The sequence below is a fragment of the Theobroma umbraticum genome, unplaced genomic scaffold, assembly GCF_002168275.2.
Source record: "Theobroma umbraticum cultivar Fairchild unplaced genomic scaffold, ASM216827v3 scaffold_30.0, whole genome shotgun sequence".
Taxonomy (NCBI): Eukaryota; Viridiplantae; Streptophyta; class Magnoliopsida; order Malvales; family Malvaceae; genus Theobroma; species Theobroma umbraticum.
The window spans coordinates 11,232,204-11,249,617 of record NW_018397254.1 but is presented as its reverse complement, the minus strand read 5'-3'; the positions used below and the strand labels follow the sequence as shown (position 1 = coordinate 11,249,617).

At 36.6% G+C, this 17,414-nt stretch overlaps 4 protein-coding genes, 1 non-coding gene and 1 pseudogene across 5 annotated transcripts in view; all 6 read right to left on the bottom strand.

The window, feature by feature from the left end:
* Window positions 1-165: 165 nt before the first annotated feature.
* Window positions 166-2,018, bottom strand: LOC110417902 (uncharacterized). The gene is made up of 4 exons (XM_021430499.2): window positions 1,746-2,018; window positions 1,475-1,545; window positions 1,021-1,107; window positions 166-463 (listed from the first exon to the last, which is right to left on the bottom strand). The coding sequence occupies exons 1-4, from the start codon at window positions 1,855-1,857 to the stop codon at window positions 440-442; spliced, it is 294 nt and encodes a 97-aa protein (XP_021286174.1). The 5' UTR covers window positions 1,858-2,018; the 3' UTR covers window positions 166-439.
* A 739-nt stretch (window positions 2,019-2,757) lies between these two features.
* On the bottom strand, window positions 2,758-3,886 carry LOC110422838 (syntaxin-124 pseudogene; annotated as a pseudogene).
* A 564-nt stretch (window positions 3,887-4,450) lies between these two features.
* QWRF3 (QWRF motif protein (DUF566)) lies at window positions 4,451-8,708 on the bottom strand. Its single transcript, XM_021426219.1, has 6 exons — window positions 6,898-8,708; window positions 6,024-6,143; window positions 5,797-5,913; window positions 5,623-5,712; window positions 5,442-5,549; window positions 4,451-5,102 (listed from the first exon to the last, which is right to left on the bottom strand). Exons 1-6 carry the CDS (start codon window positions 8,149-8,151, stop codon window positions 5,004-5,006), a joined length of 1,788 nt encoding a protein of 595 aa, XP_021281894.1. The 5' UTR covers window positions 8,152-8,708; the 3' UTR covers window positions 4,451-5,003.
* Window positions 8,660-8,730, bottom strand: TRNAD-GUC (transfer RNA aspartic acid (anticodon GUC)). The gene has a single exon. It is a non-coding gene; the product is annotated as a tRNA-Asp (tRNA).
* Window positions 8,731-9,287: 557 nt separating this feature from the next.
* Window positions 9,288-13,810, bottom strand: GAUT10 (galacturonosyltransferase 10). The gene is given in 4 exon segments (XM_021423035.1): window positions 9,288-9,682; window positions 9,685-10,687; window positions 10,689-11,030; window positions 13,375-13,810. Coding segments are annotated over 4 exon segments (1,599 nt in total). The 5' UTR covers window positions 13,525-13,810; the 3' UTR covers window positions 9,288-9,578.
* A 1,961-nt stretch (window positions 13,811-15,771) lies between these two features.
* Window positions 15,772-17,414, bottom strand: part of LOC110412294 (protein TIC 20-IV, chloroplastic-like) — a 2,523-nt gene continuing 880 nt past the window's right edge. The window contains exons 2-3 of the mRNA XM_021422828.1: window positions 17,098-17,237; window positions 15,772-16,650 (exon numbers count right to left, since the gene is read on the bottom strand). Of these exons, the coding sequence (XP_021278503.1) occupies window positions 15,995-16,650; window positions 17,098-17,237 (796 nt within the window). The 3' untranslated portion in view covers window positions 15,772-15,994. The remainder of the gene's footprint in view (window positions 16,651-17,097; window positions 17,238-17,414) is intronic.

The following is a 17,414-nucleotide window of genomic DNA, read 5'->3' as shown; positions in this document are numbered from 1 at the left end:
GATATAAGATCAAATCTATCACATGTTACTAATCTTAAGTTCAAAACTATTGATCAAAATAAACAAGGATATTAAACTAAAAAACTAAAGATTGCTCACTACTTTTATATTCTCCATCAGAATTAATTGATTATCATAAGGCCAATCAGGATATGCACAAAAGCATAGCTCATTAACTTGTCAAATCCATCAATTGAGTTTGGATCTTAAAAATGGTTACATCCCATTAAAGAAGGGACAAGCCAACGAAACAGGCTGTTTGTTCACTGATTAATAACTGACCTCCAAGTTTAGTCACTCATCATTCTCTGAGAGAAAAAGAAATGATGAACAGGAAAACAGAATAATTTGCCAAAATAAACATATCCAAGAACATGAACGTTCCAGCAAAACACATTATTATTGGGAATATTCTTAAAAAATAAAAGCTCCAACCTCATCATTGTGCTGCTTCCGCCAGGTTCTGCAACAAAACAGAAACTAAACTGAGTGGAGAAGCCAGAATACATATACAACAAAAACAGAACATCCGCTAGCATGCTTGAAATTCCAGCCTGTTTTTACAAATTGCTATGCACCCACATTCCACTAACAACTCATTATATGCTTGATAACATAGGCTCATCCACAAGACCATCAAGAAATGGAATATCAATGGAGAACATTAACTGCATTTGAGACCTGAAACATGCACACAATCTCATATATGCTAATCAAAGTGACTGAGTGCACCAAGAATTAATGTGATAGAATGACCTTAACCTATTTAAACTTGCAAATTTTATCATGAAATAATTTTAGGCAGTTTAAAATTGTAAATATCAAAGAACATAGTAATCTGAGGTTGAAATATCTCCATATAAATTGGTTATGTCCGACTCAGTACAGAAATCACAACACACGTCAAGCTTAGCCAATATTTGTGATAGACATTCCAGACAGCTATTCCATAATGGAGATCACATCACGAATCACAGAAGTCTCCCCATATGATGATAAGCAAAGTTCATTAGATATTACCTCTTCCTTCTTGCCTTTGCCTTTAGTGAAGAACTTGTATCCACTAAAGATAAGCAGACCCCAACCAGATAAAGAGACAATCACAAACTGCAAAACCATAAAAATAAGTCAAGACGGTTTCCACAGTCACGCCTTCTCTACTTGCTGCTACATATGTTTCTTCACCAATATGCATTACACTGATTCAAAAACAGCGCCTATAAACTTGCAAACTATAACGATTAAAACATCAGATTATATGCTGTGACATAATTACTGCTCAAATTCAACAAAATTTTAACTTGAAATGAATGAAATGCCACATTCCGCAAGGAGAGGGCTTAAATTAGGTAAATTAAATCTAACCCAATTTCCCGATCTGCAAAGTAAAAGAACACGAAAAGAAAAACCTAGAACTAGGGTAAGAAAACGAAGGGCAAAGCTCAAATAGAAAGCATGAAAGAAACACACTGACATGCTCTTCTTTCCATTTAGATGGGCTCATTGGGTCTTGCCAAAAATTAACCTTTGGAGGTCCGTGGTGATCTGCCAAAAAAAAAAAAACCAGAACAGTTCAAGAAATGTTCTGTAAAAATATGATCTTCACTTCTTTGATCCTTTAGTTACAAATATGATGTAACGTTAAATGAGATTAACATTGAAGCTATTGGCAAGAAAATTTCACATTTATTGAAGATAAATATAAATTGAAAATAAAAATATGCAAATAGTTAGATGGAGAATGCCTGCGGCGCCGGCGAGACCACGGCGAGGAATAAGAGAAGCGGCTTGAGAAGGAGTCGGTGTTCGAGCTAGAGTCGCTGCTCTACGAGCTGCAATCGCTGCCAAAGTAGCCATCTGAGTCGTTGCTTTTTCCCCTTTTCTCTGTCTAGGGTTAAGAGGGAGGGAGCGAAAGGGAGTCGATGACGGTTTACAAATTACAATGGAACTGGCAGTGGAAGACGGGGAAGAAATCGGCTATTGTTTGGAGAAATGGGATACCCAACGACACCGTTTGGATCGCATTACCAGTTGAAACTGGTGAAACACCTAAAAGGGTGCGTTAACATATTTTTATGTTTATGTTTCCAATTAATTAGAGATTTTTAGTTTTCGCTTTGGCCAATAAATTGAGGGTTTTAATTTACTGACGTATAAAATGCATAAAATGTAGTGAGATGCAAAAGTAAAAAATAATTTTATTTTAGAACTGAAAATTAAAATTTTGAATTTTGTTAACAAATGAAATGTAATTTATTTTTACTTGTAAGTGTTACATTCTATTCAATGTTATTTTGGAACTTAATTTAAATTATATATAGTTCTAATTCTGTTTTTCTTACGTATTAATTCAATTGGTAGTATAAAAAAACATTATAAAGATTTCACTCATTAACCCTTTTTTCGTTTGAAAGGAAAATAATTTATATGAATATAAAGTATTTTATAAACCAACAGTGTTTAAGGGAGTAAGACATTTTACATTTGCATTCTCCTCTCTCTACCATAGTTGTATCAAACGGAGCCTAAAGCAGTTCTGGCTTCGTGGTAAAGGTTCAATCTGGATTTGCCAATGTTTATACAGCAACATGACAATTACTTAAATCAGAAGAGTGAGGGAAATAAACAATTAGCCAAGTACTCAAACCTAAAGAAGGAAGACATTTAAGTTTCTAATTAATCATGATCTGACAGTAAACAAAAAAAACCCATGATTCCTGGAAGGAAGAAGAAATCACATGACTAAAATGACTAATCTTAATTCTGTCTGTGTCCATGTTATGAAGCTATGCAGAATATATTTTCACCCATGGCAATAAAATGACTTGAAAAACACTGGATGTTAAAGAAGAAAATCAAGGAAAGAAACTGCTCATAAAACAACTGCAGCCAAATAATTGGAAAAGTGGGCTCCTGCATTGCGCTTCTTCAAGGAAGACTGAATCCAATTCGGGACAAGCATTTCGTAACTCTATGTGTTCTTAATTATGGTTGATGATAGAACTGGAAATAAGATAATAACAACGAGAAAGACGCCAAGAACAATAGCAACGCAGCCCCATTTCCTTGAACTTTTCTGATATTCCTTAGCTACCTCAAGCTGCTCAGTCCCTCGCACAACAAAGGAACTGGCATGAGCCACATGGCTCTCGATGTCATTCAGTTGCAGCCCTTGTGCCTCCACCAGGACAGCCATGTCCAGAAACAGTTGGTGAAGCTCAACCAAGTTCTTTTCAATTTCCTTAATGGCGTCGTGCCTCTCTTGTATCTCTGAAATTGTATCCAGAATCTGTCCTCGGCCTTGATATTGAAAGAACGTTTCACTTTGCCCGCTTGCTATCAGGTTTTCGATCATTTCTTCATCTGCTTTCTGTCCTGTTACCGTAAAATATCTTCTCTCAACTGTTTCTTTATATTCTGCTGTCATTTTTGCTCTCAACCCCTGAAAATCATCCATCATATCTTTTAGTGTATTGCCTAAGCCACTAACTACAGATGTCCTGGTTCGATAAGCAGATGATCCTGGACCGCACCCTGGAAGTTTCTGATGAGCGGCATTTGATCTTTCAAGTGCTTCAAGTTTCCCTTTAATGACTTTGACCCGTTTCAAGACCTGCTCAACATCAGAGTCCATTTGAGCTCGAAGATCTTTCATGGCTTTAGCATTCTGAGCAGTTTTGGTCTCTTCATTTGATTCTTGCAACCTCTTGTAGAGCTGCTTAACCACTCCCATATCATCCTTGACATTGTCTACATCTTCAAAGAACTTGTCAAGGTTCACAGTCTCTTTCCAAGCCTCACCAGCAGCCTCCAAGTTGTCCGAGTAGGCTTGTTGCTTGAGGTCCGAGTATTTTTTGAATGAACTAGAAAAGAGATCATTCATTTCTGCAGCCTTGATGGAGTCAATGTCCTTCTCTATAGCCTCAAACAGGTCCTTACTTCTTCAGCGGGGCTTTTGTTTCAATAATGTTTCCTCCTTCTTCTGCTCCTGCTGTAGCCAGGTTCTAACGCGTTATGGGCGTTATGGGCTTCTTCCCCATGAAATTTGGCGGAAAGGGCAACAAGAGCGGGGCCTCATCCGGGAAATTAAGCACACTAAGGTTCATGTTTAGTAGATAGGACTTATTTGAGGACTGGATTTGGTTAGAGGCGTGCATGTAGATTATCTAATTGTCAGTTTGTTACCAACCGAATCTGCAAATCAACATGGACTGGAGAGGCCAAAAAAAAAAGAGTTTAACATGGAGAGTATCGTTAACATAGAAGATAACATGCCAAATGGCAACTTGTCCTTGCTGGAATATATTTCAGATTACATTCTTACTTGGTCTTGCGTTCTTCCTGATGATAATTAATGTATCCACATTAATTAACAGGCTAGCAACAATATAAATGAAAATTTTATTCCAATTCGAAGATCTTATATGACCATGGTAGTGCTCAAATTATATGTCATTGGCCCTATGTTTGGTGTGTTCATTCTTTGTTGGCATTGCCAAAGTTGTGGCCTCCAACACCGAACATGTTTCGACCAAAAAGTAATAAAGAATAAAAGGATAGAAGAAACATGTAGGGCAATTTCCCAAAAAGCTTATGTAGTCATTCCTTTTCTTCCCAGCTCGACAGAAGCGTGCGTACAATATCTTTGTCATGATAACTTCATTGGTAGAAAGCAAAACACGCTAAGTATGCCTCTCCCTTGAACAATTATTAGTGAGTGAAAAACATATACGAGCATCATTATCAGGAGAGTAGCATCCCCTGAAGGAACATGAAATCATAGTAAAATATTGGAGTTTTCTCCCATCATTTTAGGCGCATGTGATCAGATTTACATGACATCTGCAAGTAAATCAGGCCTCAGATTTTAAACAACCAGATATCGCATCATTTCATACGGCCGGTGATGTTGTTGCCATAGTGCAAAACAATCACCAGAAACTTCTTTTTAGTCCACGTAATGTTTTTTTTTTCCTTTTTCTACTTTTAGATGAATGAAGAAGTCATTGAAGGATTTCTTGGTGCCCTTGTTGCTGCTGCTGCATCTGCCTTTGCTGTGAATTTAGTTGAATAACATAGCACATTAAGCTCTTCTCTTGAGTCTGCCAGATTAGAAATCACATGAAAACCATATCCAATCTCTAAACAACATACAGTCAACAACAAGATATATAGTTATCGGCGCAAAGGTTATGCAATCTTCACATGTATGTGTGACCATTTACATTAGACTTCTAATTTAAACATCCACACTCCATGGTAGCAGCAAGTGTTGTGAGATTTAACATATAAACAAATATAAGTCTTTTTAGCTTTAATGCTTGAAAGAGATGTCATGCAAATTGGGGGCTTAAACATACTTAGATTGATGTTGCGATATCATTCTATATCCAATTCATGTATCAATGTAGAACTACATGTTATTAACTGGTCAATTTTACCTCTAAGATAGATATCATCCTGAAAAGTTCGAGGCACTCCTCTATTAGTAGCTTTTCTTGAGCAACCACCTCAGCTAATTCCGAAAGTAATGACACCGTCTTCTCGGTCTGAGATAACATCTCAAGGTGAGGGCCATTTTAAACATTACAGAGAATACTAGCATATTTGAAATTTTCATACCACTGGTGAGAAAGCAGATAGCATTGACTTGATCGAAGCAGTGAGATCTGATGTATGTCGAAGTGCCATTGAAGCTGATTGTGCATCAACCTAAACACCTAGCTTTTGTCACTCAACATGTTTTTGTATAACTAATCAACAACTAAAAACAACTGCTGAAAGTTCTTTCTCTACCTTTGCTCCTTCTATAAGAGGCACTTTGCAGACAACAGAATGCAAACATTCTTTAGTCATGGAAATAGATGCTAGATGTTGTCTTTCCATATCCGCCCAAGATTCCAATGCCTTCATCTACAAATAGTCAGGTATGATCACCAAATCAAATGGCATAGTTTTTCCAACGGCATAATTATGTAAACATTTTAGTAAGTATGATTAAAGATGGTCTAGCCGGCACTAACTTGAGATTGAAGTATAAAGTCCATCTTGATCTCAAGCTTTTCCTTCTGAAGCTTTAATTTCTTTTGTAGCACTGAATGTTGCAGTTTCACAGTACTATTCCACCCAGATAATAAATAGTTCTGTACAATCATTAAAAGTTAGTTATTACCTTGCAACCTTTGAAATGTCAGAAATTTAAAAGTCATCTCTCTGATCTAATTCTAACTTTCGAATTATTCAAAGAAGCAAAAAATTGTGGATAAAATGGTGTACTTAGCTACCACAATAACATTTTAGAATGCCCACGGATTTACTGGAAATTCTTATGGATCCATGTCCCAAACTTCATTTTGTGGTACCTCATTGTCTGAACATGGCCAAGCCAATCTGAATAGCCCCTCATCAAACTGAAGCTTGATAGATAAGTAAAGGTGCTTACCAATAGACATTTCTTCAAACAGAACATAATTAAAAGGTCATAAGAACAACATTCAACATCAATACTTTGATATATTCTCTTCTTTGGGAGGAATCCTTATCTCTAGTTCTCAACAACCAACTTTTCTAAATCCTTTTCGACATTGACTGATGTTAGCAAGTCAGAGACTCAGGGTGCTTGAGAAATTGAAGCATCTGATTTTCAATCCCCTTTCACGTAGACAGGACATGATGTACCAAATTCCAGTAGATTTTTGGTTGCTTTCGGAGTCAAACATATGTCAAATGGCATGCCAACTGTTACTTAAGTTATGAGTATTTGACCATACATCTTTATCCGGTATTGTCCTATAAGTCTTCTACTCCTAGTAATTACTAAAATGTAATTAACCTTTCCATTATACCTAATTTGATCCTTTTTGTTTCTTCATATGAGTAACAACACAGTATACGCACCTCAACTTGATTACTTGTGTTCTTATTCACAGCATCAGCTCTAGCATTTGCATAGCGCCACTGCATCAAACGGTTATGGATCAATCTCAGTTGATGAACACTTTCCACATCACCCGAACCCACTTGCAAAGCAGAAGGCTTCTTACTCTTGAACAAATCCATTAATCCCAAATTCAACAATTTCTCCACACCCCTGTTTCTGGAAGGACTAGAAGGCGGTTTCAAACTCGAAAATGACATTGGCTTGACAACCTTGTTTTCAACTGACATTGGTGGAGATCCTGACCGTCCTGGTGATAACGCCCACTGTGATGTAGCAGTACCATGTCCTGTAAGTGAATTAGCCCTTCTTATGGCGTTTTTAATGGTAAACTTTTTGTTCACCTTTGGAGAACTATCAGCTGACACCGGATTAAGAATACTTGAATCCGAAGTAGTGCCCCTTGGTCTATTCCTTGCTGGTACCTCTTGCAAATACTTGGAAGAAACATCTATACCACATTTTCTAGAACTCAGAGAAGAATTAGTTTTTGTTATGGCTGGAGAATTATTATTTGAGGCTGAACATTGGTCACTAAACTCAGATTCAGAATCAAGAACAAAATTATCATCCGTCAAAAAATCTGATTTCCTTTGAGATGATGATGATGATCTTTTATAAAGAACACTCTCATCGACAGAAAATCTTCCCGGAAAAATATTTGGGGAAGAAGATGTTGATGATAATGATGTTGACGAGGACGATGGTTTTTTGGGAAACCCAAGCTTAGCCGTGTACCTCATGGATCCCCCAAGAACAAGAGAAGGTCTGTGATTTTCTTTAGCACTTTGTTTCTCATTCTCAACAAATCTACTGAATTCCGTATGACTTCTTTGCCTAGTAAGTGAAAAGGATCCGTTATTTGTTCTTTTCTCATGGCTTTTTCGCTCGAGAAAATCGTTAAGCCTCTCGTTTCCAAGATGATCGGCCAGAGTATCGAGTTTTCCATTTGATGTTGAAGAGGTAGAAGGGGTGGATGAAGGCCATAGGCCTCGAAGTAAGCCGCTGGGCTCTTCAAGGCTGCGATGCTTTCTCGTGTCAACGGAGGTGGATTTGCGTCGGAGAGGGGACAAGGCTTTGTTTGGAGACCGGAGTACGGAATCATGAGGCGGTGTTGAGGTTGGAGAAAGGAAGCGAGAGCAAACCTCACGGGACTTGGATCTTCGCGGCTTCAGAGAATGCTCAGCCACTGCTGGTTCATCGTCACTTTTCATGGTTTCGGAAAAGAAAGGGATCAATCGGAGAGAAATTAGGGAAGATTTGACAAGTGAAGTGTTTGCATGCGTCAGGGAAATGGATGAGAAGAAAAACAAACATTTGAAAGTGGCGGCAAAATAGAAAAAGATTAGAGAGAGTTTGGCCGGCGAGGGACATGGGAATATGGGATTTAATTATTCAAAGGTCTTAGGAACTGAAATTATTGATATGCCCTTTGCATTGGGCATTACCAGACAAGTTCCAAGAGTGAGAAGTGGCAGTGTTTGTGGCTCTACAAGGATTCTCTTCTGTTCTGGTTTTTTTTTTTTTTGGTGCCGGCATTCTGGATCTTGTGCCATGTGGCTAAATAACTCAAAAACGTACGGGCAGATAAACCGGGAGAGTTGAGGAAAATATCCAATTATTAATTTTTGAGGGACGGAGCACGGAGGTACAACACTGCTTGTCTGCTTCACTCAGACTCAGCAGCGATATGGTGTTTCAGAGACAAATAAAAAGAGGGTTCGCCGTTGCCGGGGATCGAACCCGGGTCACCCGCGTGACAGGCGGGAATACTTACACTATACTACAACGACCTGGTTCTTGCTGCCGTACGGAAAGCTTTATTTGATTAAAATTAAAGAATACGATTTCCAGTGGTCCTTCCCCTATCTGTTGTTATCCGTCGGTTAGACGAAACAATGGTAAAGTTAAAACTTGTCGTCATCTGATGTAGAACAGATTGAGCGCGAAAAGACTGATGTCCACAATCCTTTTCAACATATTGGCTGTTTAAGAAGGTCTGGTGAATGAGGATGAAAGAGATTTAATGATGCATTTCATTATTCCTAGCTCTTATTGTCCCCCATAACAATGAGAAGGACCTTGGAAATTAAAGACACCATCAACGTGGGAATAAATACAAACTATCTGAATGAGATAGGAAACACAAATGCACCAAAGTGATGCATGTTCAGCTATCTTGAAAAATAATGCGAATTTATATAACATTAATTGATCTAACCAAATGATATCCACAGGAAAAGCATAAGATAAGCCAGTTGCATATTTAATCATAACATCATAACAATCAAACGAACATTATTCATTAGCTCAGAGATTCCACACTTAGAAAGCAAACATAAGCATATGATTAAACTTGGAAAGAAGGTCGATTGGATTGCAGATTACCATAGTATAAGTTTACAGCTTGAGCTAAATGATATAGATCAAAATTGTTTTGTTAATAGGGATCTTTAAATAATTGATGTTGAATGAACAATCTATACTACAACAACCTAGTTGAAATGAATTAAATACCATGTTACAACCACCAGCCATGCTTGACCTCTTTAAAATTGTACAAGCATACTTGACCTCAAAATTTGACGCTTCTAAGGCAGTGAACTTGTCGTGGAAGACTACAGATTCCCATGGCAATTTATCAATGAAAATTGCATTGTTGCAATAGAGGGTGAGAATAGTCAACATACTTCTCCCAAAGGGGCTTGTATTTCTCTATCCCTATCTTCAACCATGGCTTTGAATCCCATTGAAGTGCAGAACAGCCCCTTTCTCTATCAACAGAGAATCAACATTGGTATAGCCCAGCCCGAGCACATGCCATGAGGGATCCAGTGCCTCTGTCAATCCATAGAATGTCAACAGTCCGGGTGGAAGTGTCCCAAGTTTCCACAATGTCCGGTCCACATTCCTTTCTTGCCAATAGTGATAGATGCCAGTCACATTCCTCTTCCTCCACTCAACCAAATCAAAAACATTCATCCCAAATGCCCAACCACATGCATCAGGATCAAAATGTGCTCTTATAAGAGGGTGAGAGTAGTTCAGGTACTTATGATATCTGTGAAATGTCTCCATGCATGTCTCAACTGCTCCATTAACATTGCCATTCAAATCAATGGAAAATAGGCCAGACAAATCCTTCTGAACCACAATGTCATCATCAAGAAATACCACTTTCTTCAGTGCTGGAAAAACTTCAGGAATATAAAACCTCAAATGATTAAGCATTGAGAGGTATTTAGGATTTCGGAATTTGATTGGAGTCAGACCATCATCATTATGGCCAGAAAAATAATAACTCTGAGTCTCAGAATCTTGGAGCTGCTTAAGAACTGGAACATAAGAGGCATTCAGCCACTTGAAATCCTCAAACTTCTGAACCTCAACAGTCACTCCCTGAAAACTGTTCATAGTAAACCAGGCCTTCATTGCAGCATAGTTTATTTCATCAGTTACAAGATGAAAGACAACCTTATCTGGATTTTTGGAATTTAAAGCTGTTGAATTAACCACCACGGAACTTGCAAGGATGTTGTCAGAGAAGACACAGAAATGATACATACTGTTATCTTTAAGTTTAGCTTCCAAGTGTTTTCTTTCCCTGAGTTTCCTTTGTAAATTTGGGTTTCCAAACCATTCTGTAGTCAACCGAACACCAAGACAGTATAGACTTTTGGGGACTTCTTCAGCAGCTATTTGTCCATACTTCGAACTTTTCTCACTTACTGAACTCATCTGTTCTTCAAGAAGCTTGGATTTTGGCTTTCAATCTCATAATCATTGTTGCACTGTCATAGTGGAGTTGCTGGGCTTGGTAGAGCAAAAGTGCCATATCACGAACTGCAGTCTCTGATTCTGGAACTGTCAAAGGGGTTCGCCTAGTTGCAGCATTTGACAGAAGGGCCTGTGAATTACGGATCTGGGCACTTAATTCCCAAGCAAATTGAAGATTGTTGCTTTCTTTTGCTATCACAACAAAAGCCTTTGCAAGAGAAATTTGGTCGCTAAGTTGCCTAGTGACAGAGTTGGGGCTTAACATTTCATCAGTGATGTTCAGGCCGTCCATAATTCTGTCATGTCGATAAGGTCTCTGCAGACAAAAATACAAACACATATTTGTCAACTTCACAACTGAATGGAGGGGAACAAAAGAGTATTTCTACTTCAATTTCGTAATATGACTAGTGGTACCGTAACAATCTTATCTAGTCATATGATTTGGGTCATGCCAAATATCAATAATGCAAGACAATGTACTCCAGCTACTCTGCGGCTTAAAAAAGCCAAAGGGTTTCACTTTTGTTTCTTAATTTTTTCCAGTAAGTTTAATCGTTAACAGAGTGTGGGCAGGACAGCAAACAGATGCCATAACACGAGAAGACTTTATACAACTAAACAAACAACAGAAAGGAAAAGAGAGAGAGAACAAAAAAGGAAAAAACAACACCAAATGATGTTGCTGCTATCTTCTACAAAATCGAGGAATTACCAAATGCAATGTGAAACTGAGGTCCCTTGACATACCACAGTCATAACAGTAGACAAAGTCTAAGAGCACCCTTGAAACTAGGTTACTGTGTTTGAATTAATAATCCATGAGATCTTACACCATCCTACCTTTAAAGGTATGTATTATCTTAATGGGCTTTCCCACATGCCAGGACAAACTTTCTACCAGATTTTGTCCAGGCAACAGTTATTCTATAATATAAAGCAGGATTTATCAGCTGCAATATAGTTAATAAAAGCAGAGAAGTAAACATAGTCCATATAGATCCAGCACATAGAAGGAACTTTGCAAAAGCAAAAGCTAATAAATACAAATTGTAGCTTCATTACACAACTTGGCATATCCAGCATTAGACTATCTCATCTGGAATGGCCTAGCCCCATAAACATTGCCACTGCATATTAACCTAGTGCTCATAATTTTTACAAGATCAAATACATCTTTAAATTGTTGCTTTACATCAACATAAATTCTGGATCTTCCGCATCTATAAACAGCCATGCTTTTTCCCCAGTGATAGTTATCCACTCCTAGTCTCATGATAATGTACTCTTTACTTCTATATCCTGAAAACCTATAGCACAAAGCAAATGGTAGCATGACAGAAGCACACCACTTCTGATATGTATTCCTATTGGTTATCCATTCTTTCTCTTTCTCTTATTAAGGATCAATTCATTTCCCTTAAAGTTATGATGCATGCTTCTTAAAGACCTCTTTCTCCTCTTTCTATCTTACAACTCCAAAAGATGCCCAAAACTACTAATGCATACAGGGCCAAAGAGTAATCCTCATTACTAGAGAAGTATGATACTAATATGCTTACTCAGCTGTTAAGAATAAAAACAATATACCAAACCATTTTTCCTCAATTGCATATAATTTACATGCATAACCCTTCTAAACCACATATTTGATGTAAACAAAAACAAACCATATGTCACTGCAGGGATGAGGTGATTAAACCTCCAAGCTAGACCTAAGAACAAATAAGATGTATCATCATTTTATAACCCACCCCCCCTTACGCCCCCCCCCACATCATATAAAACACTCATATGCTTTTCAAGGCATGCTTCCAAGACAAAAGAAGCATATAGTACCACATCATAAAACCAAACTGGCAATCACTTGTCATTTTTTAAGTCTGGAATTACCATTCTACTTCCTTAGAGGCTAAATTACTCAGTCCTTACAGAGCTACCAAAGTTGCACTAACCTTTCTTCAATTTAGATTTCTACTTCCCAAAATGTCTTAAATATGTTTAGCATGCAAAATGACAGTACCAAAACTACTATATCTAACAAGGAAAAGTGATCTAGGGAACTAGTCCTGGACCAAAACAAAGACCAATCTAAATGATCTGCATTGTTTTACGCATAGATGGTAATTGACATGACAAACTAACTTGCATTTTTTTTCTGCCAAGATTAACTTTAGCATACTCCAAAACCATATTAGCTAGCTCAAAAAGACTATCAAAACAAAAACGTTTTTAGCTAAATAGATCCATCCAAAGTAATGCATCAAACAAGGAACCAATCCCACAAAACTCTTGCTGACCAAAATGACCCAACAAAACAGTTGGAATTCTGTAGTACATAAATCTCCGAAAGTTGAAATGTCCGAGATCCTATGAGAAACTGCAGCGACAGATCAATCAAAATACAAACACCAACTGCCATCTTACATCCCATTCACATTATAGGCAGAAGTGAAAGCAAACTAATCGTTCCAATGAAAGGGGAAAATTATTTTCCTAAATTCACCTCAATCAAATAATTTAACCATTACCCAAAATAGAATTTTGTTCAAATAGGTCCAAACATTACGAAACCGGAGCAGGGGTTCTCAATCTCAATAAGAAATTCATCACGGGAAAAAGAAGAAAGAAAGAAGAAAAAAAGGAGAGCAGATCTTTACCCTAGATATAGTGGGTCTTGATTCAATCTGATTCTCCTTGCTCAAAATCACGATGAAAACCAAGACCACAATCCCGCACAATGTCCACCACACCACATTGGAGAGCCTCCTCCTCACTGGCCTCCTAAAATCTACTCCTCTCCGCCTCATCTTTCACAGCTCTACAGCTCCCGTCTGGTTCCGGGGACAATGACTCCCCCCCCTAGAAACCACTTCTATTTCCAGGAAAATTGTGATCTTCCTTGAAGAAGTTGTCTAAGATCTAATTAAAACAAGGAAACTGGATTCATTAAAAGGAAATTTTTTTTGGGTTATAAAAAGGAAATTAAAATCGGGAAATGAAAGAGAAAGAGGAGTTTGTTTTTATGTGGATTTAAGTCAAGGGAATGGGAAGTGTTGCGCAGTGAAGCAGAGGGGATTGTATTTAACAGTTGGTTTTAAGATTGTGCTTTGTGTCACTTGTGTAATAAAGTGAATGTCAATGTAGTTGGTCGTTTTCCAAACGGTGGCTCTGATCGTGCCATGTCAGCGCTGGCTGCGTCTGAATTCTGATTGATGCAAATACAGTTACAAAGCCCCCGGTACTTCAGTTCTTTTTTTAGTAATTTTCTTCTTTGTTTGCTTTGGTTTTTTTTTTGGTGATTTTTTCTAGGATTATTTTTTTTTTATATGTAACCAAATTAGAACATACTTATTTTAAATTTCTTTGTTGATAGTCATAGCAGTTTTAAAAAATAAAATGTAAATAGTTGACATTTGATTAACTTGGGGAATGAAAATTGAATTGCTTGGATTTTAATCTAAATTTTACATATATATTAGAGTATTTAGTTCATTAATTGATATATAATTTTTTTATTTAAAAAATAAAATTTAAATTTTCTTTTTTCAAATAATAAAAAAAAATCAAATCTTACATGCTACCTTCCCTTTTATCACCGGATCAAGAATTGCATAGCTAGGGAGATTTTAGTCTCATCCATGCTACATATGCAAAAGATTAATTTTTATTATTTTCATATATATAAAAGTTAAAAAAATAGAACTTTACCACCTTTAAACAAAGTCAAAGAGTTGATTTTGACTAGTAGTAAGGGGTTAAGTTCAAATTTTGAAATTATTTTTTTTTCTTTTTTTTACCTTAACTCAAATTTTGAAATTATTTTTCTTTCAACTTCAACACCCCTAAATAAAGTCAAAAAATTAATTTTAAGTAGTGGTAAGTAGCTAAAGTCCAAATTTTGAATTTTTTTTCCTTTTTTTACTTAACTCAAAATTTGAAATTATTTTTCTTTTCCTTTTTTTCCATAGCTCATTTAGCCCAAGTTTTGGATTTTTCTTTCTCTTTTTTTCCTAGATTGTTTAATTGCATATAAAATATGAATTGGAGCATTTTAAACTTGATATTAGGCAAGGTTCATATTTGCAAAGTGTTTCAACTCTCTTAGGGTTATACCAATTAATGATAAAGATAGAAAAATTAATTATATATCATTTTCTAGATCGATTGATTCAACTTATCTTAATTCTTCTTGTTTCTATAGAAACTACAAAACATACATTTTCAATTAAAAAGATTGTAAAGACGAAATTACGTAATAAGATGAAAAATGATTTTGTTACTGGTTCACTTATCATTTATATTAAGAAAAAGATTGTCAGAATCATTCACATGATTTAATGATAGATGAATTTGAAAGCATGAAATAATAATCGAGCACAGCTTAAGATGTCTAACATAAAAATCTAATAGTAATTTTTATTTCTATTTTTTGTTTATTTATATTGATAAATTTAAAAAGTTATATTTAAATTATTAATAAAATTTTATATTATAATTTAATTTTTTTAAAAAAATAATTAATTTTTTATTTCGAATTAAATCATTAATTTAATTTATGACTCCGTTATATAAAATTCTGAATTTGTCATAGCATGTCTAATTGTTTGCAGCAAAACCAACCGTCCCATTATACAAATCCAATCCAACTTGTTTGCTGTCTCAAGGGAAAGACATTAGGAGCTGGGCTGACTTTGATAATATTGACAATGGATCCAGGTTTTCCAATAACGGCGTCTAGTTGTTTATTTGATAATTTGTAACGAGGGAGGAATAATTAAACAGGTCTAGCTGGGTTAAATTATTTTAGGTGAGGAATACATAATTCATAATTAGTGGTAATAACAGAAAGACATGGGTTCCAACTGCAATCAAATCAGTGGGAGGGTATCCAGACGTAAACATCCATTCTTGCAAAAGCTAAGGCCCATCATTCAATAATACTAGGCAACCGGAGAGAGATGTTGCACCAACATCATTTTCTCACTGGGAACTGGGGACCCTATTACCTATTAGCCATCTAAGCAACCTAAGATCTTCAGGTCAACCCCTCCATGTTGATATTCTAATCAACTTTATTAATGACATGCTACATTCCATCTGCATTCATAGTCCATAAGTTTTCCAAAAAGAAAATTGAAGGAAAAATGTATACATGTTTTAATCCCCTACAACTCTTGCACTCCTCAAATAGCCTCATCATGGTTACCAATTGCTGTGTCTTTGACACCACCAAGGGACCTCCGCTAGTTGAAATCTTGAAAGATGACTGCACGCCTCCTAGAACGGCCTCTGAAAACTCACTATATTAAACCGTGTATGAATATATGCAGCATCACTAACAAAAGGGATATGAGCATACTTGCCACCAAGAGCACTCCTAACACATATTAACAAGGTTAAGATGTAGAAGAATCCAATGCCAGCCCAGAAATACATCCCAAACCTGCCGTTGTAGTGTATGAGTGGAAAAACATTGCCTGTATACCATATTAACTGCAAGGCAGTCTCCAATAACATGCCCATCATCAGATGGAACCTGAAGAAGTGAGGCCAATCTTTATCCTTCACAATTCCAATACCAATGTAGGAATATATCTTTGAGAACCATGGATGTAATCTCCTAATAGCTCCTGGGACAAAGTAAACGAAACTTTCAAAAATATCATAATGTTCTGCCAAGGGCTGAATAAAATATCCCGCGCTGGAAATCTGCAAAGCTATTAAATAAGGGACACATGCCAAAGTCCTCCACCACCAATCTGGCTTCTCGGTTATCACAGGGTAGTTAAATTTAAATATATCATCCTTGCATGCTCTTGGTGAAAAACGTGATTTTCGCTGTCTAGCTAAGAAGTGGTTTTTATGCAGCAAGTCACCTTCCTCTTCACCCAGAAACTGTGATGATAAAGCGACAGGGTGTTTATGCCATGTTCCTGCCAAAGGATCATAAATTATTAAAATAAAGCTAAACATAAAAAGAACACTAGAACTCGAGCATCATTTTTTGTAGCAGAAAGCCAACGCTGCTGCTAGCAAAGAGTGTATCCTGACAAATATGTCAAGATGTTTTCTGAAATGAACCTATCATTCCTGTTTCTCGATCATGCAGCATTCTAGCAGGTACAGAGCACCCAATTTCTTTTTCTTTTTTTTTCACAAATAAAAAAGAAAGAGGTTAGAATCATGGATTAGACAGTAATATCATTTATTATCGAAGAAATATATTATACATCAGCAACAAATTAGTTTCAAAATTAGCTTCTAGTTTCCTTTTTTCCCTTTACTGAAGCAGAAAAAACTGCATCAGTGATGAATTCAGTAATCGGAACTTCATTAAATGTGGAAAAATCAAACAACAAGCTTGATGCAAAGTAATGTACCTGTAGAAGACAAGAAACCCGGCGCACAAATGTTGCTTGACGATAAAAGATTGGCCTGCAAACTTGACTTGCATGTGACATTTGAGGGCTTGCATCCTCGGTAGTTACCGATGCACGGCTCTAGAATCAAATCCTTAGACCTGATCATATATATATGTCACCAAGGCAACACATAATTTAGCTTAAAAAATAGGATACAAATATGTTCGAATTGTCTGACTAATTAAATACCCAAAACTTTCCAACAATTCTAGCAATTAGTCCCCATAAATTACAACAATAGATGGATTATTGACAGCCGAAAGCAGGTACAAGAA

Excerpts from the sequence above, each read along its gene's own strand:
- LOC110417902 (XM_021430499.2), bottom strand. The coding sequence starts at position 1,857 with ATGGCTACTTTGGCAGCGATTGCAGCTCGTAGAGCAGCGACTCTAGCT. Across the intron at positions 1,108-1,474 it reads CTAAATGGAAAGAAGAGCAT|TTTGTGATTGTCTCTTTATC; the intron begins GTCAGTGTGTTT and ends ATGGTTTTGCAG. Across the intron at positions 464-1,020 it reads GCAAAGGCAAGAAGGAAGAG|AACCTGGCGGAAGCAGCACA; the intron begins GTAATATCTAAT and ends GTTTTGTTGCAG.
- QWRF3 (XM_021426219.1), bottom strand. The coding sequence starts at position 8,151 with ATGAAAAGTGACGATGAACCAGCAGTGGCTGAGCATTCTCTGAAGCCG. Across the intron at positions 5,713-5,796 it reads CTCTTATAGAAGGAGCAAAG|GTTGATGCACAATCAGCTTC; the intron begins GTAGAGAAAGAA and ends CTAGGTGTTTAG. Across the intron at positions 5,103-5,441 it reads GGATGATATCTATCTTAGAG|ACTCAAGAGAAGAGCTTAAT; the intron begins GTAAAATTGACC and ends CTAATCTGGCAG.